The sequence below is a fragment of the Cuculus canorus genome, chromosome 12, assembly GCF_017976375.1.
Source record: "Cuculus canorus isolate bCucCan1 chromosome 12, bCucCan1.pri, whole genome shotgun sequence".
NCBI lineage: Eukaryota > Metazoa > Chordata > Aves > Cuculiformes > Cuculidae > Cuculus > Cuculus canorus.
The window spans coordinates 2,563,350-2,590,273 of NC_071412.1; the positions used below are offsets into that span (position 1 = coordinate 2,563,350).

Here is a 26,924-nt window from a genome sequence, read left to right on the forward strand (position 1 = left end):
AAAGTCCAGGACATTGCTCTCCATTCTGTAAATTTTCAAATCCGCCTGGCTAGACTCTTCCCGATCACTAACTTGGAGAGGGTCTTTTTGTGAAGTTTGGTATTCTTTACTAATACCTCCCTTAAACTCTATCATAAAAGATAAAAAAGTCTCAGCATATTATCATAACATTAATACCATGACAATACTTCACTGAACATTCCCTTCTGCCCCTCCATTTAGTTCTCTTGCATAATATTTTGCTATTTAACTTCTTGGGATGGTTCATATACCAACTGTCTTTATCGCTCCTAAAATGAACACTTCTATTTCCATGATCACAGCACTAAATCTTTATCAAACTGTGCCAATGTTATATTCCATATTTTTAAAAATCTCTATCTAGCTTATATTTAAAATACAACTACTGATTCAGGTGTATTTCCTGTTGCGAGTTCATTAGCACCTGATCCGGCGGGAGGTGCCCCCCACGGCAGAGTGTTGGAACTGGGTGATCTTTAAGGTCCCTTCCAACCCAAAGAATTCTATTATTCTAGTCTGTGATTCTATATACACTTCGAGACGCCTGGAAATGACATCACATTCAGGGTTCAGCTGGATTCCATTTCATGAAAACTTCCTAAAGTTTAATAGTTTGACTTCCAGATAATTTAATCCTGATTCAGTAAAACTACTTGCTCATCACACTGTAAGCACATTTTTGAATAATACTCATATCAATGGTGGCAGTAACTGCAATTTCAAAAGCAAAGTTAAGTTCTAATTTTCAACACTACCTTCACATACTTGAATATTTGCTACTGCAGCTCCCCCCAGCTCAGACAGGTATGCATGATGGCAATTCTGACAAACATTGTTTTTATGCACTAGAAATAACCTTTCCACTACTGATTCACGGCTTTTTCTTATCCCGTCATTCCAATAAATTGTGTTGACACAAGAAAATAAGCTTTATTCCATTATTCTGCTCTACATTCTTTATCCTGTTCACTGACGTACAGGGAACACACTACATCATGGTAATTTAAGACAGTACGAGGTCTTGTATCACAAAACTAATTAGCCACAAGCTAATTATTATTATTAATTAAAATTTATTACTTTTCAGAAATAAACAGCTGTTACTACCATTGTTTAAATTCCTACTGTAGGCACACTAACTATAATGCCTGAAAACTGAATTGCATGGAGACTTAAAAGCTATACAGACAATTTGATTTTAAATTTTTCAACTATTATTAGTTTACGGGGGATTGGAGAGAGTGTAATTGATTTAGTATTTCTGCATTAACTAATTTTCCTTAAATGGAAGATTTAAATAATTTTAAATTTTTCAACCAATTTCTGCATTTGCAGACATCAGAATCGTAGGATTAGATTTTCCCCTTGGCATACATTTAGATTAAGTAAAATTGATGTGTAATTTCAGTTAACTATTCTTTTAGTGAATATTGTGCAAAGTCTACAGGATTGACAGAATACATCATACATTCAAAAGATTTGCTCTGAATGTCAACAAAGAGGAATTAAAGCTAAGACCTGTGTCAACGAGTACCACAGAACTGTGGTGGAGTCAAATTTTCTTTACTATAAAGACTATAATATTGTGGCCACTATTTTAAGCATTAGCTGCCCAAGACAGCAGTGATGATTGTGATACGCTATTTCTCTATGGATCTAATATCGACCACATGGACTGGTCGTTGTTTTGAGCTGATGCAGCTATTTTTATTGAATTTCTGAATGATTTAAGCAGCAATGGATATCTGAAGGTCATCTAGCTCAAAGCAGGGAGAACCTCAACGTTACATCAGGTTGCTCTGGGCCTGTACATCTGAATTCTTACTACCTCGAAATATTAAAATGACACAGTCTTTTTGAGCAACATATTTTAGCATTTGGCCCCACTCACTGTGGACTGCGGATTTGCTCCTGTATAGCTAATATGATTTTCCCTACCTGAAAATTGTGCTCATCCATTTTACTGTGCACTTTGGGAAGTGGTCCGCCTCTTCCTTTTCCTTATAATATCTCATTAGGAAGCAGAAGAATGCAATAAGCACTGCCCTCAGCTGTGTTTTTCTCAGGCTGTGCAATTTGCTCTCTCAACTTCTCCTCACACACCACACGCTCCACCCTCCTCATCTTCTTTGTTGTACTCTGCCGTACTTCTCCAGTTCGACAATGTCTCTCTTGTACTGCGGGACTAAACCAACGAGCCAAATGCAGCATCTCAAGTCCTGACCAGAAGGAAGCAACCATTTCCTTCAGCCTGTGGGCTGTTCCTTTCCTACTGCAGCCCAATATGTTACCATGTAAAACACAATCCACTGCGCTGGCAGCTTTATTCACGTGGGCAGAAGGATTTGGTCTCCTTAAGGTCCTTACATTGCTAAAGTGGTAGCTGAGCTTTTCATAATACTATGTTTTGACTAACATTCCTCTGTGGCATGAAATTTGTTTTAGTAACAAATGTCATGGTTTATGACAGCTCCTTTACGAAAGCCTGAAAAGCAGCAATTAAAAAGACCATTGGAATTAAAAAAAAAATAAATCTTTGAGATCTCCATAGTGGAAAAAAAAATACTGAAACTCAAATGACCTCCTAAGTTCTTATTCAAATCAAATAATCACTCACGTATGTTAAATACAAACTCAAGAGAAATCCATTGAAATGGGTATTTTTAAACAGGCCAAATTATCCACAGTCTTAATTACCCACTTAATTTCCATTTGAAGAGTTGTTACCCAAGTGTGGGAATACTTAAATAGATCTCAAGGAAATAAGTTACAGCGTTGCAGAACTTCAAATAGGCAACTGTGTTATGTTCTTTGTTAAAGTAGTGCATCAGAAGCAGAAGCTTCCTTCCACGCTTCTACAGGTGTCAGGAGGGAAGTTCTTCATCCATTTAAATCCCAAGGTATCTACCTATGAAGCTGCTTTATCTTCTCTAATTGTAGCAGAGGTGGCGCCTCTCCAACAGACAATGTTTCAGATATTTCTTATACCACATCCCAGACCTTGTGCTGATCCGCATGGAATAAAAGTCCATTGCCTTCTGTGCTGCTTAGAATGCAAGATATCTTGCTCTTTCAGATATATTGCTGTTAGGCCTTCAGAGCGAGCCAGTGACAGTAAATCTCATTCAACGCCATGATCTGCACCTTCTGCACTGTGTCACACAGATAATGACTTTGCAGATCTCATTGGAAGGAGCAGCATTACTGATTCCAGCACAGGGGGGATGACGGCAGGCTGACTTCGACATCACGTTTCAAACACAGTCTAACACGCACCAGCACCTCTGTGGGAAGTACAAATGCCAATACCAATTGGTCCTACCAAAGCAAGAGAGAAACCAACTGTAAAATGACAAGCTTGAAAGGAATGTTCCATCCCACACCACCGGAAGGACTGTTTCTGCAAACAATATGGGAAATGTCTGCATTATTTCATAGAATCACGGAATAGGTTGGGTTGGAAGAGACCATAAAGCCCATCCAGTTCCAACCCTCTACCATGGGCAGGCAGGGACACCTCCCACTGGCTCAGGCTGCCCAAGGCCCATCCAACCTGTCCTGGAACCCCTCCAGGGATGGGGCAGCCACAGCTTCCCTGGGCAACCTGGGCCAGGGCCTCACCACCATCATGGTGAAGAAATTCTTCCTTATGTCTAGCCTAAATCTTCCCCTCTCCAGTTTATACCCATTGCCCCTAATTTCAATGAATATTATGTTTATTTTTGTTGACCGGATTGCCATGAAACAATGTCACACAGTGACAAGCTGATCAACGTCTGTAGGATTTTTTTCCAGTCTTTATTCATCTAGGAAAGAATCAAGAATGCTTCTAGTGGCTTATCATCCACCAGGAGTTACTGGACAACACTGGTAATTTTCACAGTGTGCTTCTATTCTATGTGCCGGGTGGTTTGTACCTTGTCTAAGGGAAGCGCTAAAAATTGGGTCATATCTACTTCACAATTTATACTAATGTATCTGTTTTTAATCTCCCTAACCTCTACTACGTCCTTCAAACAATCTACCCCATTTTTATAAAACCACTTGTATGTCTGATTGAGAATATAAAGGCACATGAATAACCTGAGACTGCAGAATACTGATGAAGACTTTACGTATATCTGTGCTATATACAAGCGTGAGCCTCTCTTCCTGCAGGGAAATGTAATTGGTGTGGGTATGCAGCACTCCTACCACAGTTTCCCTCAGAGATAGCTTTATGCATGAGTAGACACGTTTACTTTAATTTGGTTACTCATGTTTCTACAATTACTCATGTAATAATAATATATAATTTTTTATTTGCATGACAGTAGCGCTCAGAGGCTTCTGGTAGATTTAGAAAGTACTATGCAGGAACCTGAAAATATGTAATAAGAGAAAATCATTGCCCTTCAAAGACCGCAGTTTAAAAAGACAAACCACAGAATGGGGAAGAAGACAAAGTAGAAGTGACTTGCTCAAGATCATATGACAGGTGAATATCAGTCAGCAAGAGAACATAAGCTTTTGAATCTTCCTTCTGAGCCCACTTCCCAAACAGGACAGGGTTCTAGTTCGCTTTACATACATACATAGACATTTATACATGAGTATTCAGAAAAATGTGAAATAAATAAGAATAAAAAAATCCACACGGTCAATTAACATTTGATCTTTATCTCCAAATACATGACTTCCAAAAAGCTTCCTCTTGCCTTATTCCCAGCTTGCACTTTGTCAGAGAGATGAACTTATTATTCTGTCAGTCATACTTAACTGTCTGACAAAACTGACAGCTGGAATTATCAGCATTATGAAATACGTTCATGGTGGAATGTATACAATAAACAGTAAAATAAACTTCAGGGCAGAATATGACAGAGATAATATTATGCCTGTTATTCTTCAGTATTAATCTGTTCAGATGGTTTTGCTTCTACGTATACTACGTACATCTAATATTTTCGACATCTTAATTTTCTAATTCTATCATCTATACATCTATAGGTGAAGAAGAAGGAAAAAGCCCTAGAACTTGACATTTGCAGCCACTGTTAAAACTGCTAGGAGGACTCTAAAAATAGTATTGTAAAAAGGAAGACAGCTTCTTAAAAAATTCATATTATATTACATTCCTTCCTGAGATCATGTTACAACGCTAAAATCAGTACTTGACAACTAAGTACAACCTCCAACTTGTGCTATAGATAATTCTGGCACATGTTGAGTTTAGCCCCGAAAGTCAGAAGCAGCAGTAATGTTTTTTTCAACTGTGATATATTTTTCTGGGTAAGAACAACTACAAAAGAAGACACATAATTCTATTTGTTTTCCCTATTCGCTCTGCTTCCTATATCTAAGCATTTAGTAAAATGTTTCCATCATCTGTATAATTTAATTTAGTGTTTATGGGCTAAATGTGAACTTAAAGTTCTCTCTGAAGTTCTTTTCTAAAACTCATGCTACTTTCCACACGCAGAACAATCAGGCACCGATGGCTGTTATGCAGCTATCATCATTAGGGGTATTATGCGACTATCAGAGTATTGCTGCAGTGTTATTCTATGTGAGAAGCGAACAAAGCTTAACACACAATAGAAACACATAAAATTTTCCACATGCTAAAGACAAATGGCAACAGCAGCAGCTGACTAATTAAAGGGAAGTGACAATCAAAAGTCAAATTCTAAAGCATCTACACAGGCAAAGAATTCTGTATCATTTCTATTTTATCACCTTATTTTTAGGTAAAAAAGACTTTCAGAAATTGGTTCCTAAGCAGTAAAATACCAGAAGAATTTCTCATGCAAACCTGTACATATTACCTTTTCTAACTTTTGTGAAAGCCACACATTTTCATGTTTCTTTGTGAATAAAGAAGATGACCAGCAGAGCGCTCCATTCGTAATTTTATTTCCTCTACCTACAATAATTTTTGTCACATAGGCCATAATTTTCCCAATTTCTCTGTCATTCTTAGAGCAGTACTGGAATATCTCAGTTTATAAAAAAAATAAAGATATTAAAAATCAACCCCTCACTTGCCTGACAGTCTCTTAGCCTCAACTCAAATGGTACTCGTGCAATATTATTTGATAGATCTTCTTAATAACCAGAATTTGCTAGGTTTTCATGGGAAATAAATTAACCATTAGGATACCTGTACATGATCATTTCCATGTAGAACCAAACACAATAAACTGCAGAAAAGGTAGCCAGGGTGGCCTGATCCAGTGGGAGGTGTCCCTGCCCATGGTAGGGGGTTGGATGATCTTTAAGGTCTCTTCCAACCCAAACCGTTCTATGATTCTATGAATGTTTTTCCTCTATTGATTTTAATTTAATAAAAAATGCTTACACTTGCTAGTTCTAACAAAATGCTGAATATAAAACCACAGATACATGGAATGAAACTGAGCTCAGCTGGAAAGAAAATGAGAAGAATCAATGTATGAAGCAAAAGACAATCAAACATCAGAAACGTTTATCCTAGGTAGCACTGTATGTCTCTAGGTCAATCCTAAACTAAGAAATACCTATGGTGACAATTAAAAATGCTTTTTCTTAATTTGTGCAGCCAAGTCTGCAGCCTGCTCCATTTTAACAATATTGAAGTCCTCCAAACTCTGATGCCTATTCTCAGAATAGATCATATTCCATAGCTGGTGGGTTCAGTCTCAATCAGATGCTAGAGAAAGCCTGGGCCTGGGGTGTGAATACACTAATTTTTGTGCTGATCATGCAGCAAGTTAGATTGCACTACCTGTGAGGACCTCGGCATGGGCACCACTTCACTAGCTCTTAAGACAAAAATTTTATTTGATTTTGGAAAATATTTATTCTCTTCTTTACTAAACACTCTAGCTCCTGAAGCACGAGGAATTCTGCTCCCACAAACTGCATGTGCCAGTTCTTTCTACACTGTGGTCTGGGGAGGGAGTTCAAGAAACTGCTTGGAGGTTTGCTTTCACAGCGGCTCTGACTAGTTCTGTTTCCAAAAATTCAATATTCTTCTCCAAAAACATAGTGCTGACACTGCTCCGAATTCTTATCTCTAACTGCAAATACAAGTTCCTAACAGATTTTGTAATACTATTTCACATCTGAGTATTTTCTCTAAGTATCTCTGATCAGCTGTTCTGAACCACCATTTGTGCTTTCTTTAATAAATAGTATCACTTCTTGGCTCTTCAGTGAATCAGATAACGTTGTAAATATCCAGATCTGGTAATCTCAGACGGCAATAATAGCATTTGTTCTTGAATGGTAACTATGATTTCTATTTTCCTTTCCAATGTGATTTTTAGCCATCAGACAGATATTAAGAATTCCGAGGGCTACCGAAGCCACTATTTCAATACACTCTGCAGTACTGAAGAGTACTAGAGATGTGCTACATTAATAAAAGTTGGAAACACATAATGCATACAGAGGAAAGAAAACAGATCTTTGCATTGCAAAGATGTAAGAATTGGTAAATAACAAATTTGAAAGTCCAACCAGAGCTGTCTTTTTTTCTTAAATCTGTATTACAACACACACGACTCTTCTGAGTATATGCGCTATACAATTAAACTGAAAGCGTGTTAATAAAGAAGTGCAAAGGTGCAAAGTTTGGATCCTGATTTCTAAATGCACGATCATCATTCAGTTGAAGATCTTGTTCCAGATTCACTCCTTTATATTGCACAGATATTACTGCTGTCTTGCAGTGTGTTCAATACATATTTGACAGGTACCACGAAGTCCTAGATTTGTTGTGAATCAGATTCCAATCACATTTTACATTGTTTTAACAAGTAGAATGAGAATTTCACAACCTAAATACCGGATTCTGTGTTTTCGCCCCTCAAACTTGTCAAGTTCCTTAAGTCATATAAGGTCTGCACGTCGCCCACATAACTCCCACTGAATGATCTGGTATGGTCTTTCAGTAGCTGCAATGCTTGCTGAGGCAATCATGTCATGTTTCATCTGAATTCATCATCTGATACAGTTCAAATTGCTCTATCACTGCATCTGTTTTGCCTTCAAGGTAGATTATAAATAGGGTTTCCAAAACTGGTTGGGGAAAAAAATTCTGAGCACTACTACACCATTGTGAAAACTCCTATCAGAGTGCTTGGAGATCTCCTGGGGATCTTCAATAACCTAATTTCTACAACAGGACTCAAATAGATATAGGCCTGAATATTCCACCGAGACAGAGCATGGCCATTTATTTCAGATAAGGAGTCACAGTTTTGCAATATTCTTATGCATTTAATTAATATTTTCCTTTTATCCATTGTCTTTTATAGGGTAAGCAAGCGGGAAAGAGGCTGCCTGCCGGTTTTTTCAATCGTTTTTACATACTGGTTTTGTGTTAGGAGAAGCTTTCTTTTAAAAAAGAGTATCCAAAGTGTTCTCACCTCTTGCTCCTCATGTCTCCTATTTCTCCTTTATTCCCTGAGTTCACCCTTCCACTTGAAAAATAACAGTGAAAATGGAAAGAAGTCACACACACAAACTCTCTCCCTTAATCTGTCACAACCCTGTCCACTCAGAATTCTCTTGTCACATCTTACACAATCGCTCAACTATACTTCAGGAAACTTCCTAATCATCACAGAGGAAGTCTGCTCTTTCCTTTCGCTTCTCCCACATGTTTGCATACTAATACAGCTAGAACAATTTGGGATAATTAATCCCAAATTACTCATTGAATTTCAATGAAGGGACTGAAATGAAACAAATGCATGTATTTGTTCCATTTAGATGTTTTATAACAACTATATTATATTACTATTATATAACTATGTTATACAGATGGTCAGACAAAACCCTGAACTTTCATTAATAGAGCAACTTCACACTAAGTTTTATAAATGGACCAAATAGGAAAAGAGTTTTCTTTCCTCTGCACGGTAAGAACTTGCTCCTTAATAAGGTCAGTGCAGGGAATGATTGAACGAAGTGATGTTTATTACCCAGGACTGGAACAATCCTTCATTTATATAAAGGCAAGGAAGAAATGTTGTGGCTGCCCCATCCCTGGAGGAATTCAAGGCCAGGTTGGATGCGCCTCGGGCAGCCTGATCCGATGGGTGTCCCTGCCCATGGCAGGGGGTTTGGAACTGGATGATCTTTAACATCCCTTCACACCCAAACTATTCTATGATTCTATGATTTTATGAATCAGAAGGCAATGAAATAGCTTCCAACTTCTGGTTATCACAAGGAGGTTTCTTTGGTAATTATACCGGGGGTCCATATAAAGCACGGTACCTTTCATCAGCAGACAAGCACGTCTGCACACACAGAGCGCCTTTCAGTATCCCCCCTATTTTAGCTGAAAGAAACAGATTTGTCCTTGCTCCACTTCAGATCATTCCGTTCAATACCACGGGCACCTCTATCAACTCTTTAGCCACAATACAAACACAAGTTTCAACTTCAACTCTTGTGTAGGTCATGCCGGTTAGACCACACCCAGATTTGTCAGAAACTTTCTGTAATATAAATCCAAGGAGCTAAAACTTTTCCCCAGGCCCTCAACGCGCTCCATTCCAACTCCTGTGAAATTTCTCCAGACTTAATACGTGAAGCATGTGCCTTTGCACTCCTCCCGCGTGTTTCAATTTGAAAACGCAGCACTCTGCCTCCTCCTTCTGCCTTTATTGCTGGGCTCTCTCTTCAATTCTGAGAAGTAACCTTCCACCTCTGGAAAGTCCAGGACATTGCTCTCCATTCTGTAAATTTTCAAGTCCACCTGGCTAGACTCTTCCCGATCACTAACTCGGAGAGGGTCTTTTTGTGAAATTTGGTATTCTTTACTAATACCTCCCTAAAACTCTATCATAAAAGATAAAAAAGTCTCAGCATATTATCATAACATTAATACCATGACAATACTTCACTGAACATTCCCTTCTGCCCATCCATTTAGTTCTCTTGCATAGTATTCTGCTATTTAACTTTTTGGGATGGTTCATATACCAACTGTCTTTATCGCTCCTAAAACGAACACTTCTATTTCCATTATCATAGCCCTAAATCTCTATTAAACTGTCAATGTTATATTCCATATTTTTAAAAATCTCTATCTAGCTTATATTTAAAATACAACTACTGATTCAGGTGTATTTCCTGTTGTGAGTTCAATAAATCCATCATTCTTATTTTTTATGGGGAACGTAATTACTTACTGGTTCAAGATAGGTGTATATGCTGTTTTATCTTCATCTATGATGGTGACCATCAGAGTAATAAGCTGTGCCCAGAAATCCAAATTCTTTGTTGTTGGTCCCTGTTCTTCTTTAGGAACTTCTTGTTTCTTACCCTGTTGAAACAAGATCGAATGTATTTTATATTAGAGCAATTACAGAAAACATTATAGGATTTTCACATACAGATTTTCACTTAGTTGGAAAGGGCAATTAAGTGTCTTCAAAAATTTTGGACAAAGAGTGTCTATCCCACTTAGAGTAGATCGTATGATGGACTGTACCTGTCTGTGGATACATAACAAAAAAGATACACAGAACAAAGACAGCCAGGTCAGCAAAGAAGATCAATAGAAACTTGATTTTAAGTTCATGTCCACAGTTTAATTAAATACATTCTTAAATTCTTTGTTGTGCTGAAACTGGGTGCAGGTAAAATTGTCTGCTAAGGCAGAAGTTCTATACCGTACAGAATAAATACTGAGGAAATCGATGATAAGGAACATTTCTTGTTTTATTTTGTATTATAGTCTCAACTTACTGGGCCTAACAGCTGCTATGCAGTTCATTCTCAATGAACAAGCAGTTAAATTTTTCCTTATTTTTTAATAGCCAAAATAACAAAGGCTGTTCCCCAAGGTATTCTGCACAGAGATTCTGCAGGGCCTCATAGACTGACTGGCAGAACCACAAAACGTGCATCTAAGAGAGGCAGAGAAAACATCACAAAGTAGGAAGCAGGAAAAAACCAAACCACTGGACACATAAAATTCAGGGAAAAGATATATAGGAGTATCAAAAATGAGGCTTGTGAAGGCCTTGCCAAGGGTTTTAGATTTAGAGTAAAACCAATCTCTGCTTGATTCCTATTTTATCCAGGGAAATGGGATTTTTGTATACTCCTTGCAAATGAAGAGGACTGCAACCAGTTTCATACCTGAAGCAGAGAAGCTGAGCTGCCCCGTTACATTTTTGTAATAATCGTGAAGAAGGACATGACATACTGATCTATCAGAAGGATTATCAACAAGACTTGCTAGTCATTAATGAGAAGTTTCTAAGTAAAGCAGTGTTTTTCATTCTTCTTGACTAAAAGATTGCCTTTTGCACCTTTTCATATAGTTATAACTATGTAACAATATTCACCAGCTACAAGCTTTTAGTGAGAATTCTTTTCCTTTTTATCTCACTAAAATGTACATTTAAAGCTACATTTTGTCTCTACATTTATGATTTATGAATTCTTAGTCTACAGCTTTCTAGACGAAAGTATTTTTCAGTTCTTCTCTTGACTAACTGTACTAACATCAAATTCTGTATTAACATTCAATAAATAACTTCATTGCGAAGAACCAAATACGAAAAGAAATATTTTCATAGAATCACTGGGTTGGGAAAGACCTGTAGGATCATCAAGTCCAACCATTCCTATCTACCACTAAACCATGTCATCTATGCATGGACACACACATATACACACACATATTTATACCACACAGGGGGATGTTTGCGCACGCTAGTTCTCTTCTACACAGCTGTCAGATATAGAAAGGGGTCTTTTTACTCAACTAGTCCATTAAAGAAAAGAAACATGCCTATTATCTTGCAAGTTTAAATATATATTCCCTGTACTTTCACACCAGAAGGATGGAATGTCATCCAGAGGGACCTGGACAGGCTGGAGAAGTGGGGCTGTGAGAACCTCGTGAGGTTCAAGAAGGCCAAGGGTAAGGTCCTACACCTGGGTCAGGGCAATCCCTGGTTTCAATACAGGATGGGGGATGATGTGATTGAGAGCAGAGAAGGACTTGGGGTGTTGGTGGATGAGAAGCTCGACATGAGCCGCAATGTGCGCTCGCAGCCCAGAAACCAACTGTGTCCTGGGCTGCATCTAAAGCAGTGTGGCCAGCAGGGAGGGAGGGGATTCTGCCCCTCTTTCCTCTCTTGTGAGACCTCATCTGGAGTATTGTGTCCAGTTCTGGAATCCTCAGCATAAGATCCAGATGGAGGTGTTGGAACGTGTGGGGTTTTTCACTCGGCAGCGCCACGCAGGGTGGAACTGGATGGTCTTTAAGATCTCTTTAAACCCGAAGTATTGTCTGATTCTACTTCTCACTTGCAGTGCAAATGTGGCCACTTGAACAGACCCTGTATCTCTTTGAACAGATATGACACTAGTGTTATAGTGAATTAATTAAACATTATCTTAACCTCAATTAACTTTTATCTATTAACAGCATTTAGAATGGCAGAAAGGGAATTTCAACAACACTTAATTGAAATTGTTTCTTTGGTCACTGTGGAATATTTAAGAAAAGTATCATTAATCCCGCTGTTGCATACTCAGCTGATCTACAGATGTTACGGCTTCAGAGTCTAAAGGGATAGAAACAAAGGTGAAGCTCAGAAACGGCTACAAAGGATGGTGTGACTAGAATCCCTGACAGTTTACAACCACACATGCAAACAAGAGTGCTTTTCAAAACAGAAATTAACATTTGAGCATTAATGTCACTCACAAGGTCTTTTCCTGGTGTACATTACAATTTTATTAAAAGAGCTTGTTTCTCTATCAAAGCTCTATTCCTAATATAACTTTTTTTTTCTCAGAAGCTAGGGCATGTTTAAGTCAAACCAACAGAACGGCGCTTGTAGAAGACAAAGCTATTTTACATTTAGTTCAGCACCTTATCCAAGAACTATATTTCACAGGAAAAATCTGCAATGGCACAGACTTGAGACAGCATTTCATGACTGAATATGAATTACAGAATGCGAAATTCTGTTCCTTATTGTATACAGCAAAAAGTAATTCTTTTACAAAGTAATAGCCACACAAGGAGGTGCTTTCTATCAAAAATTCTCTGGCACAGAAATCTAAAAATCAAGATGGTATTTTCAATATCCCTAGAGAAGGTATTTTTTTTAAATAGTCTCAAATTAACAGATGTAATTTTTGCTCTGAAATGAAAGTGCATATTCTGCCCATGGCCAGCTGTAAATTGCATTCTTTATCCTAAAATCTAACTAATAGGTTAGATACGCTTAGAATCATGTTGGTTTTATGTTAATTATTTCTGGCATTATTATTTGTTTTATGTGGTTTCCGGCAACCAGTGCCTTCACAGAAGCATTATAATGTAGTAAAACAATGCTGGAAGTTTGATTACATTGATTAGTTCTAAACTTGCAAAAGAAGAAAGTTCCATCGTGGAATAAATATTAATGTGAAACAGCTATTTTCATATAAAAAAATTTAGTCATATAATTTGGCTTGAAAATGCTTTGATTATCATAGCTGAGAGGCACAGTAAACTGCACAACAGTGTAGAAAAAGTGAGCGGGAGGACAGCATCATACAACTTAACAATTTTTTAGGAAATGAAACACCCTTTTAGAGGCAGTGGAGTTTAATTTCTATACTGCTTTGCTGAAGTTTGCTTTGGCTACATGGGTTTACCATCAGTCCATTGTGAACAGTCAGAAAGAACGCTCTTTCATTAAATGGAAAAAAAAAATCAAAGTTTTTCCTTCTCTGTGGTCTCAAAAGAAATTTATCTGCTCTAATTTTGTAACTGTGATTACAATAGCTCCAGTCTCAGTCTTGTGATTTGGTCCCATAGCCAACCAGTTCTCAATAGCATGTATCCTTTCACTTTAGGAAATAATACTATACGCGCATATCATGGAATCATAGTATTAGTTTGGGTTGGAAAAGACCTCAAAGCCCATCCAGTTCCACCTCTGCCGTGGGCAGGGACACCTCCCACTGGCTCAGGCTGCCCAAGGCCCATCCAACCTGGCCTGGAACCCCTCCAGGGATGGGGCAGCCACAGCTTCCCTGGGCAGCCTGGGCCAGGGCTTCACCGCCCTCAGCGTGAAGAATGGTTTCTATATTTTCTACACCCATTAAAAAGAAACTGCCAGTATAAAAACGTGAACTAAAATAGCGCCACTCTGACACAGATACCATGACAAGATATATAAGCCACTGAGTACCACTTAACATTATGGGGGCTAATACCGATACTGAGATTTAAAAAAATACATCTGAAAAGGTCAAGAGGAATGTAAATTCTCAAAATATCAACATGGCTAGTGAACAGATACTGACTTCTAAAAAGAATTATTTTCTGAAGTTGCCTGTCTTTCACTTTTGGTGGATACATAATTTACTGAATAAGTTAAAATCACGGCTTGTTCTCATAGTAACCAATAGAGCTTTCAGGAAATATCGATATGGATGACAGTGTGCCAATTAGGAGAATCACTTTCTTTTTTTCCCTAGCCTTTTTACTTAAGATATCTTAAGACTACTTAAGATATCTTGACCCTCTGTAATGTCACGCAGGATGTTAATGCTGTCCACACGCACACAACCGTGAAATGCTGTAAAAAGATACTGTATGAGATTCTATATTTAAAAGGTCAATAACTAATTTGCCAGGGGCAGAACAGTGATATTCCCAAAAGCCATCTGCTGGTAGATCAAACAAACAATAACACAAGATGACATCTCACCGCCAAGACAAGACAATACAGGTTTTTTATATGCTCACACTAATCAACTTGGCTACTTCTTGTTTTTAGGTTGACTTTAAAGTTGTAGCATACCATATATCCTGTACCATACAAAAATGCCTAATAACAAAATGGAAATGATAAACTTAAATAATGAAATATTTTAGAATTAGGGACTACATAAAACAGGCATGAGGAGTAAAAGTGATTGCTTGGGGACTAATGAATTTAGCTGTTTGCCTGATTTTACTTTTAAAAGCAATAAGTTATCACCATATTTCTTCAAGATAACAGATATCAAGACTCTCAGAGTAGAAAACACTTGATCTTTATATTGAATTCACCATTACTCATTTCCTATCACTTAGGCAAGTTTACAAAGCAACCTCTTGCAATTACAGACATATAATTAAATTTAGATTAGGAAAGTATTGCTGAGGATTCTAGATTCCAAAGGTTCCTTTAATTATATGAGAGATTTTAATATTTCTTTGGGTTTGATCTTACCCAATGCCTCTGACCTATGGAAGCTATGCACAATGAAGTCAATGGATAATAACTGATTATCAGACATTCGATTTCATGACGCATTCCTAAGTTTTGTATCTTTTTATCAATTCTTTGTCACAGGGAATGATATCTTTACTGCTAATTGACAATTCTGAGTAAATTCCTACAACAGTATATTAACACTAGTTAAAAACATCTGAAAACTTATTTGGAACACATGAAATAAGGCAAAATCCAAACAGCAGCTAATGCTAAGAATTGCAATGGCTTCAGCGGTGATCATACATCTTTGGAAAAGAAAATTCCAAAGAACATCATAAGATTAATGTAAAATACAATCGTTTCCTCACTTTGTATAAATAGCATTAAGCTGTTTTGGATAAAATTTCAGTCAGTTTCAGAGCAATTATTCAGTTCCAATTATTTTGTAGACCTACAGTAAGTTAGATGTGCTTTGCAGGGCAAAGCTGCCTTAATTCAGTTTTGGTCTTTTTAAGAACCTATCTGAGAGATAACCTAATGGATGTTTCTTCATGTATTCTGTAGTATGTTTTGTTATAGGATATCTCATTTAATTGATAGCATCGCAATTCGTTTGGAAAACTAGATAACTGTACACACTTTATAGGTAAAGTATTTTTAAACATCAGTCATATTATTCACTTAAATTTTACAAACACAGTAATCATAGAATCACAGACTGCTTTGGGTTGGAAGCGACCTTTACATGTTATCTAGTCCAGCCTCCCTGCAGGAGCAAGGCCATCTTTAATTACAAAGAGGAAATACTATGCATTCCATAGCTTTTTTTAATGCAAGATGTAAAGTAGGTGATTTATAACTATTTGTCCTTTGTCATAGAATACATCAAAATCAGAAAGAGGAAGTGAGTAATAGCATTTTTTTCATATTATATATATGAAAATAAGCTCTATACTTGAACAAAATCATAGAATCACAGACCAGTTTGGGTTGGAAGGGACCTTAAAGCCCATCCAGTCCCGCCCTCTGCCATGGGCAGGGACACCTCCCACTGGCTCAGGCTGCCCAAGGCCCATCCAACCTGGCCTGGAACACCTCCAGGGATGGGGCAGCCACAGCTTCCCTGGGCAGCCTGGGCCAGGGCCTCACCACCCTCAGAGTGAAGAAATTACTCCTTACATCTACTCTAAATCTGCCCCTCTCCAGTTTATACCCATTGCCCCTCGTCCTATCACTAGAAATCACGTGTTGCTCAATTTCCCATTACTCTCAATTTATCTGAGTTCACGTCAAAACAATGGATCATGTGGCACAGAGTCATCAACACAAGTTGCTGGAGTTTTCATGTGCTCTTGGAGGAAAAGATAAAACATAGAGGGATTTTTCTGAGTTTAAGGAAAAAAGGCTGAACTATTGACAAGCTGTGTGAGAGTGGACAAAGCAATCACGGGCGCAGTGTGACACCTATATTACCTTGAGACAAATCTGTAAAGGCTGGTCTGAAGAACATACAGCTTTCAACCTCTCCCATCACTGATTTTACCTGTTTGTAGGACAAATGTCTGGCTTTGTTTTCCTTTGCTTTTATTTTTTTATGTTCTGTGCAGTCAATACACAACATCAATATGGGAGCAACTTTGATAAATCCAGTCTTATGATTTCAGAAACTAATCTGCATGAAGACTACACCCGATGCAAGTCCCAAGCTACGTTTCAAAAAAAATCATATTTGCTATATAAATAATGGTAGAATGGAAGCTGAATGGAAGCCAAGGCAGCAGATCTGATCAGCGTGAGGCTATACAGTGCAGGCCAGTCTTAGATGATGAGTGGTGAGACCCTGGCCCAGGCTGCCCAGGGAAGCTGTGGCTGCCCCATCCCTGGAGGGGTTCCAGGCCAGGTTGGATGGGCCTTGGGCAGCCTGAGCCAGTGGGAGGTGTCCCTGCCCATGGCAGAGGGTGGAACTGGATGGGCTTTAAGGTCCCTTCCAACCCAAACTATTCTATGATTCTGTGATTCTATATTACTTGCAATGGTACTTCTGTATTTTTAAACTGTCCACTTAATATTATTTAAATTAGAAGAGGTTAACAATCGTTGGGCAATACACAGTATGCACTAAATACCATACATACCTATTTTTATAATTTCACTTACTTTCATTCATTGAAATTAAATAGCCTGGAGAAGAGGAGGCTGAGGGGAGACATTATGACTCTCTACAACTACCTGAAAGGAGGTTGTGGAGAGGAGGGAGCTGGGCTTTTCTCCCAAGGGACAGGGGACAGGACAAGGGGGAATGGCCTCAAGTCCGCCAGGGGAGGTTCAGGCTGGATATCAGAAAAAAATTCTTCACGGGAAGTGTCATTGGGCACTGGCAGAGGCTGCCCAGGGAGGGGGTCGAGCTGCCTTCCCTGGAGGTGTTTAAGGAACGGGTGGATGAAGTGCTTAGGGACATGGTTTAAGGGAGTGTTAGGAATGGTTGGACTCGATGATCCTGTGGGTCCTTTCCAACCTGGTGATTCTGTGATTCTATGATTGTTTATTTTTTATATTTTGATGTACGTAAAGAATGAAAATCTGGCTAAAGCCTGTTAAGCTGTTTCTGAATCTAAGGACACAGAAGCCAAAACAACAGTAACTACCACACAATGTCTCCTGCATCTTACACTGGGACTCTGCGCTCACCGTTGCCACAGGAGAGACATCTTAAGGTTATGATAGATATTTCCATGAAAACATCAGTGCAGCGATAAAGCAGCAAAGAAAGCAAAACAGCCATGAAGAATTATCAGAATAGAGCACACAAGGAACATGGTTATCCTACTTCCTTCTCCATGGGGTGATCGTATTTTGAATGTTGTATACAAATCTGGCCTCCCTCCACCTCCTTATCCTGAAAATACCATAGCAGAACTGGAAAATGCTCAGAAAAGGACAGCAAGGCTTACGAAAGATACAGAACAAGTTCCATTAAAGGCATGAATCTATGAGATAATTTTTATACAGTTTATAAAGCATTTCCTTAGCCGGAACTTTCTTGAGACGCCTGCTTTGCTCAGTAAGATGAATCTTTTGTCTGATGGGGCACTGCCAGTCTCACACTCTTAATCTTTTGGCCGCAATGTAATCAGATACACGAGGTGAAACAGAGGGAGGACAGAACCAAAATGCAGTAGTGAGGACGTTCCCTATTAGCATATTTGATTGGAAATAGAGATCTGTTTACACACAGGTCCATGTTAATCTAGACAGAAAGGAGGCGGAAATATTTTGGCCTCAGCACAAGTATGTAACCAGGATGCCAGATGGTTTTGCACACCTGAGTTGATGCCTGTCCTGTGATTGCCGTACTACTAATTACACCATGATAATCAACCTACAGGAGGCACATCACAAACTTAGATGCAGAAATGAGCACATTTCTTAGAATTGTCAGTGTTTCACTCAATTGCAATTCAATGTTTACTGATAATCAGTTTGGAGCTGTATTATGGAAGGTCAGAATTCACTGTGCAATTGCTTTTTCCAGGTTCCAGAAATAAATTTGACTTGAAACAACTGCATTCAAACGTTCAAGTTTTCATATCCTCACAGCTACAGGACTCACTAAGAAAGAAATCTGAATATTGGGCATTCCACTCAAGCTTATTACATTGTTCTTATATTGTTCTCTGGGAATATCAGGATAGCCCAGTCATATGGTATAAATAACTAAATAATAATGATCAAAAAGTAATCAAAGCAAACTGTTTACAAAGAGCTGTTATCTGAACCACTCTTAAAAACAGTATTGTACACAAATAAGGGGTCTGGATTGTGAATTAACTGTAATCTCACAACCCCCCCCCCCCCCCCCCAATATTAACAGTAGAACAGTATTTCTATGAGAAATTAATAATCTACCTTTTTTTTGGTCATTTCTACTAAAGAAAAGGAGGTACACCGTCAAAAGCAACTAAGTGGTTTTGATTCCCAAATTCTAACTAGAAAAGTGACCAGGGACTTACAAATGAGTACAGCCAGACTGAGCCAGTTTTCCAACACTAGGTCCATCCACGTGCTAGTCGACAGCATCTCGTTAATCTCTGATTCCCAAAAGCTAAGATATTATTAGTACGTTATCGACCTGACTTAAGGTGCTCTGCCTCTAAGCAGAGACAAATCACAAGGGAAGAGCCCTGTGCGGCTACAGCTGTGTAACATCTGGCTAGAGAACAAGTTAATTTGTTGCTGGCTCCTGGTGTTCTGCACCATGCTTCACCGTGACAACACACAAAGCTGAATAACACACAAAAGGAAAGGTCTTCAAAATCAGGTAGAATTTCAATACTATTCTGCTGAGCACGTGTGTCAAATATAAGATATCCCAGTGTTTTTTTTTCCCAGTCTACTGGTACTATAATTCATGGAATGATTCATACTGATCAAGAGCTCTTCCGAGCACAGGAAGAGTCTAATTTGCATTTTACTGGTTTCTCTCAGTGGAGAAAGCTGCAAAAAGAATCACTGAAGGGACTGCAGCCATTGTGAGCAGCAGCCAAGAATTCAAAATGGTTTTGTTTTCCTAAGACATATTTGTAAATTGAGTCAGAAAGTTATCAAAGAGCTTTTTGAAGTACTTTTCTAAGGTAATATTTTTTTCAACATAAGGCAGCTAGCTCTTCACTCAGATCAGCGTTAATTAAAAAGAGAAAATGCTACATCTGCTGTATAAAGAATTAGGTGGTTCCTCATCAGAATGCTTTGACTCAAATAATGAGGCCAGTAATATACGTGTCAGTAAAACCTACAAAAGGTCACATTTTACTGTCTGTAGTATTAATCCAGTTTTTGTCATCAGCCATTCTTTGTATTCTGATATAAAACTGCAGGGTGGCATTTTTGCACACTGTAGTATGACATTTTGCACTAACTACGCTTCATGCCAGGAAATATTGTTGTTCCTGAGGGATGATATTTTGCTGCAAGATATTTGCTTTATAACAGCAATTGTCTCTCTGACATGAAGGTAGAGCGTAATAAAAAGAGGAAGCCAGGATTGCTGAGCATACTTTGTGATTTACTTGTTGCTTTTCTTATAGGGATGAATTTCCCCAAACTCTTGGGAGTTCTGAGCACCCTCAATTTCATCATGAATTATTCTATTTTCACCCTCAAATCAGACAATTACACATATTCAGATGTTAAATATATTTTCTAGAAATATTGTGGCAAGCATAGAATCATAGAATCATAGAATTATAGAATCATAGAATCATAGACCAGTTTGGGTTGGAAGGGACCTTAAAGCCCATCCAGTTCCAACCCCTCTGCCATGGGCAGGGACACCTCCCACTGGCTCAGGCTGCCCAAGGCCCATTCAACCTGGCCTGGAACCCCTCCAGGGATGGGGCAGCCACAGCTTCCCTAAGAAGGAAAATTCTTTGAGAATTTTGTATGTAGACAAAAGGAAAGGCAGAAGGTGGTTAACACGAGCTACAGACAGAGGTAGTATGCGTAACATGTAGGAACCTACCACTGCTGATCAGATGGAAATACTACTTTTAAAGAAGATCTCCTAGCTTCCACTTTTCCATAGTATAATTGGCAATATAATCCAGGCGAGAAACAAACCACGGTAAAACACTGAGCCTGCACCGAGCCTTGGCAGGACAACAGCTGCCAGTCTTTCCCCTGAGTGAGAGCAGGTGGTGACCTACATATGAACAACTTCTTGTTGCTCTGGGGTTCCTACATTCCAGTTCTCACTACTCACAGCACAAATCTCACCCGCGCAGCTAAACCATGAACCTCCCGTGCTGCAACACCATGCTAGGCTGAACTCCTTTCCTCCCTCTAAGAGGAGGGGCCCTGCCTCACCTAATGGAGAGGCAAGCAGGGATAAGAGAATGGTTAAAGAAGAAGGCCTGAGAGCGGAATCTGTTACAATCGGACCAAGGGATTTGGATGGAAAGGCAATGAAATGTTGATTACAACGTCAGCTACTGCATCAATTATTATAACTGACACCAAAAGCCAAGTGTACCCAGATTCACTGGAAAAGCTCCAGAGCTATATGATCCAACAAGCTGTACACTTAGCTGCTCTCAAAACTGTGAGAGAATAATGCATAAGGTAGTTTCTTTTTGTACAACTCTCAAGTTGATAAAAATTTAGGTAGTAATTTGAATTATTTTACTCTATCTAATTAAGCTAGATTAGATTATATTCGTCAGAAATTGCCTCCTATCTGCTATGAAACAAAGTTTTACTATCTTTTAGCAAAACTATATGTGACTAGTTTTTGATTGCTGTTAGCAATGACTTATTTGGGGTGTGGTCTACTTATCTTGACTTTAAATGTTGCTTTTTGCACATTTTCACTAAAATTTCTTGAACTTGGCAGTGATCATAACTGTACAGACACTTGTCTGCTTGAAGCTTCCACGTACAAACTCACCTGCTGGAAATCTTGCTGAAAGAAAATAGAAAAGGAATACGAATACAGTGAAATGCAGCTAATTCAGTTTTCCACCTGAGGGACTATTTGTGGATTTTTATTTTTTTTTTTTTCATTTCAGGACTTCATATTGCTCTGTCATTAAGTAGAATTGTGCAAGAGAAAAATAAGACAATGATCTTGCTCATCCTTTTGCTAAAAGAAAAATTTTGAGAGGCATCACTTCAGGCTTGTTCTATGCTCTCTGCCAAACAGAAAGGCTATAATATCCCTCCATTTTTAAACCATCTACTGGAACAGACAGGCTAAACTGTTTTTTGATTTCACAGAAAAAAAAGGTAGTGAAAATACAGATGAGCTTTCGTAGGTATCACAATGCTTTGCAGATGTACGATTACTTCACTTTCAACTGTTTACCACGACGGTTAGCTTTTTGCTGATAAACTCTGCAGACTTACGTAATAGTCTAGCAACAGCTCATATTATATTTAACAGACAAGATCAAATTGGTGCAGAGTAGATGTTAGCAAGTAAACAGAACAATTTACGAGGCAAATCGATGCGATGTCTGAAGCTTCTCCTTCTACTAATTTATACTGCTACTCAGCTCGAAACATAATGTATTGGAGAATAAACACATACACAAGCACTCAGAGTGTGGGATGCCTATCAGTGCTGGTGGGAAATTCTTATGTTCAAAGCTTGGGAGCTGGAGATAAGTTTTCTCATGAAGCAGGAACCCAACAGTAGAAAATAAATTATCATTTCAGAAAAGTTGAATAGATAGCACGCACTGCCTCTCCTGAAACCCAGGAATTCATATTTTAGATTCAAGTGAAATGTACTTTCAGATAAAATTTCCAGTCTTATATCCTGTAGTGTGGCCATTCGTATCTATTATATACTACACAGCAAACGTGCACATGCCAAAAACCGTAATTCATCCTTTTTCAAGGCAGAAATAGTCACTGAAATACCATTTTTCTAGTCTACCACCCAGGCAGCAAAAGTAAGGAACAAGAGGTAATATGATAAAGCACTCTAGATAGTTGAATAATTTTGCAAATAAAAATTTCTTAATTTTAACATTATTTATAGAATAAACTCTAGCATTCTTATCAAAAGAAACCTTCACCATTCTGAAATTTTTTTACATGGCATTTGGAACACGATAAATTCTATAATTATTTTGTACTGACAGTTCAACCTGATGGACTACATATTAAGAAATGTTATAGAATTATCCTCAACTTTCTTGAAGCAGTTATGAAAGCTTGGATCCAAGAATGCTTCATAGGTTAGGAGTTATCATGCTCATTTTCAAACTCATCTTGTTAAACACTGCAGAATTCATAGCTGTCTGTGGGGTTACTTATAATATATCGCTTCTTCTCACATACAAGAGCTTTGACATGAAGGAATCACTGCATTTACTTGTGGTAAACCAACAATTACAAATTGGCAATAGCATGGAACAAGTTCATGTTGGCCTTACCTGATCCACTAACTGGAAGTAGAGATCATAACAATTGTCAAAAATGTATCTGTAAGTGGAGTCCAGGCAAGCCCTTACACAGTCTTTCACCACGGTGCTGGCTCGAGGAGGGCTCTGCAATTCAAGGACCTAATAAAATATTTCAGAAGTGGTAGAATGTCAGAATTCTATCAAACACAAACAATCCAAGTGCTGCAATGGAAGTAGTCCTGTAACACAGGATGAAAATTGTTGAAATATAACGATAAACGTGTTTTAAATTGTGTTGACTTAAAGTGACCTTAGTTTAAAAATGCATTAACACACATACAAGTAAGCAGACTATCACTAAATTTTATTTGAATGAAATTATCCATATTATGAGAGAGGCATACATGTCCTAAGATCTACATCTTTAAGTTTTCCACTAGAGGTGGAAGACTGAAAGGTATTCCCATTACTTGGGAAATAATGAAATCATATAATTACGTGTTTTCCTATCAGCCAAACAGCTCTTCATGTTTTAAAGCAAAGAGTTCAGCTTTTTACTCCACCTTAGGATACATTAATTTGAATTTCACTTAATGGATTATTTTGATTCTCATTATGTAGCGCCTAACACTGTGAAATCTCTCGCTATTGTGACAAATATTGGTTTGTGGTTTTGTATTTTCATCTGGTAATATCAATGTGTACCATTCCAATCTAAAAATATTTCAGAACATGACCACCTACATATTAACATCTGCAGTGACTAAAACAAATAGAGTCGTCAGACCTATTTGCTGTTGGTTATGCGATATTATGTTACTACTAGGAAAACATTATTCCATATGACACATTCCTTGGAAGTTCAACTGAATTTCCTTTATGTGACTTGACTTTAAATTAACTGAAAAAGTAAATTTATTGTTTCCTTCAGAGGATGTAAAAATAATTGTTAAAAAAGGAAAAGACAGTTGTTTATTTTTCAAAGATAATGGCTTTTACCACATTGTTAATACAAAGTACGAATATGATGACTTTATGTCAATGATGGTCAGTATATCAAGAGATTTAATTTAGAACTGGAGGAGATGAATTGATTAAGAATATTAAATGGAGTGTGATTTTCCTAGAAAATAAAAGGCAACAACATTCTTTTTAGAGTCACTGTGCAAATAAAGGACAATACCTTCATTCGGAAAAATGTAATACTGGTAAGCAGGTCCACAGTTGATTTCAGATCTTGGAGTCTTTCAGAATTACTGGCAGGAAAATTATCCTAGTGAATCAGGAAGAGAGGAATCATACAAAATTGGACTTGTAGATAAGATCTTTGAACAGATAAGAAAAAATCTCTAGGAAAACAAAGATGCTGCTTTGTAGGATTAGATCTGTTCACATGTTACCTGAATTCTGCCTGTGAGGAAGTTGGTGATAAGCATCCCTTTCACTTGAACAGGAACACCTCTCATAATGTCCTGGATTTATTATATGAACCATTTAAAATATTGTGATATTTTCAAAACATTAATGGAGTAAAAAGAATACTACAAAAAAGACTCGAAAATGTGGCTAATGAAAATCATTTACGGGTTCTCCGTGGTACATAAATCACTTGCAGGCATAAATGCTGTAGTGAGCTTAATGAAGAAATCAGATATGAAATTTTTGCCAAGTTCTCTAGTCTAACAGAAAGTCTAAAGGAAAGTTGTCCTATTTAAATGCCTTTATACTAATGAAACATCAGCCAAAAATTCTCATGCTTCAATATTTTCAGGATAACACTCTTCAAAATTAAAAGATCCTAGGACAAACATATCTGTTGAGTGAAGGATGTGGACTTAAAAACTGAGTTTGTGCAACTTCTACCACCTCTAATACCCTGGGTTTCTTTTAAATGTTCCTTTTCTCCTCCAGATGAGCTGAGCAGTCCCTGAGTTGGCGGCTGCCACTCCTAGAAGCTGAAAGGAGAACCACAGCTTTTGAAGCCCTAATCACTTATATATCATCCAGAAGTTTTACGATCCAGTGGGATGGAAAAGGAGCGGGAATTCAGAACTGTATGATAACTGGCAGGTATTCAGTGCATGATTCTTTCCTGAAAGGCTGGGTTTGGAGCGTACCTCAGTGGAAAGAGCTCCCATGAGGCAAAAATGAAATGGGAATTCCTATCATATAGACAAAGGAGGAGTCAGGTCTCTTTCAACATTCCTAGGAACTTAGCCTGGAAGTTGTAGCAGAAACGTCAGCCTCTCAGAATAAGTACAGCACTAACTGCAATTTGTGCTACATGAGTCAGTGGAGGTAATTGGCATATAAATTAAATTATGGATTAATTTAACCAAAGTTGTTGAAACCTACTCTATCTTGAATGTCTACTCATCCCTTGACCCATTCTCAGTTTCTGGAAAGAAAAGAATAACTTTTCTCAAATTGGAAAAATACTGTTAAACCTCTTCAATTCAGTAAATTTTTTTCACAAAGGATTTGGGGTTTTATTCCTGCACCCAATATTTTCAGCTTCTATGCCACTAAATGTACTCATCTCTATAACTTCTTTAAGCAGGCAAAGTGCCTGGTGATATTTACACAAAAAAAACATTTGAGCTTTCCTCGATATAGAATATGTTGCACATACCCTGTATTTAGATAAATCAATCCTCAGAGAATTGTGCAATTGATCCAGCAGTTTTATGAACTTTTCCCTCTGTAAAAAGAAAACAAGAATATGTTGCATAAGAATTTGCAAGTTCCTGTGATTAGTGAGTTTTTAGAAAGCTGTTTTCCATTCTTAAGTTACTTAAGACTTTGCTTTCCCTTGTTTCATATAAAATTGTTGATCTGAGATATCTGCATTTCAGGCCAGGCAATGTATCTTTCAATCAATTTATTTTCCCTTTCTACCCTATGTTGTCAGTTACCTGATAGGCATTCAACACAGTGCAGCTGTCCAATATATTAGTGAGGTGCCGCGGAGTTTCCTATGCAGTGTTTTCCTTTCTTAATGACCGATTCATTGTTAGATAACTCAAAATATCCAGAAACAGAAAAGCATCACTGCCTGATACCTCTGACCAAAAATGCAGTAACAGCATCAATTCAGTATAAAGATCAAAATTCTAAGTTATGTTAGCAAGGCTTATTAAAACAGATAATTCTGTTAAATTTTTATATTTGCCTTATTTCTGCCTACACTGTTGAGGAAAGCACTTCCCCCTCCCTTTAAAGTGTAAGAGATTATGTGCATTTACAGCAGGATTTGCTGTAAAAGTATCATTGAAAATTACCGTTCAGAAACAGTGCCTGTTGTAAGAAGAAGTTAAGTAACCCTACGCAGTCACAGTTTTCCCTTTCAAACGTGGAGGTTAACCTGTTCTCTTGATAGACAAAAGTGCAGTGAAAACATTTTGCTGGTGAGACCCCCAGCTGAGTCGTGCCATTAGCAAGGAACACTAGTGAGAGTTTCTAATTATCAGTCTTTGTGTTAGAACATATTCTGTAGTCCACTACACAACACTGTGTAGAAATCCTCGGCAGCACGTGTGGAAGCAGCAGGTTTGCGGAAGCAGCGAGATCTGATAGCTCTGATGACTGTATCCACACCGTCCCTGGAACACGATCGGCACCAATATGAAAATAGAGTTCGTTGTGCACTAACTCTCATCAGTAGAGCACTAACCTATACCAAAACCCACTAATTTGTCACAGTTCCCTTAAGGGATAAATCACAAAGGAACTTTTTTTGTCATGCTATAAATCTGTACTGAAATACTCAGTCAGCCAAATCCTTCCCAGCTGTAGC

At 38.0% G+C, this 26,924-nt stretch overlaps 1 protein-coding gene across 7 annotated transcripts in view; it reads right to left on the bottom strand.

Annotated features, from left to right (window-relative positions):
- The window catches only part of UNC13C (unc-13 homolog C), a 222,028-nt gene that overhangs the window by 60,870 nt on the left and 134,234 nt on the right, over positions 1-26,924 (bottom strand). For all 7 annotated transcript variants that reach the window (XM_054077487.1, XM_054077486.1, XM_054077488.1 and 4 more), the window contains 4 exons: positions 25,761-25,829; positions 24,312-24,401; positions 23,159-23,287; positions 10,191-10,324 (listed from right to left, as the gene is read on the bottom strand). In XM_054077487.1, coding sequence (XP_053933462.1) covers positions 10,191-10,324; positions 23,159-23,287; positions 24,312-24,401; positions 25,761-25,829 — 422 coding nt within the window. The remainder of the gene's footprint in view (positions 1-10,190; positions 10,325-23,158; positions 23,288-24,311; positions 24,402-25,760; positions 25,830-26,924) is intronic.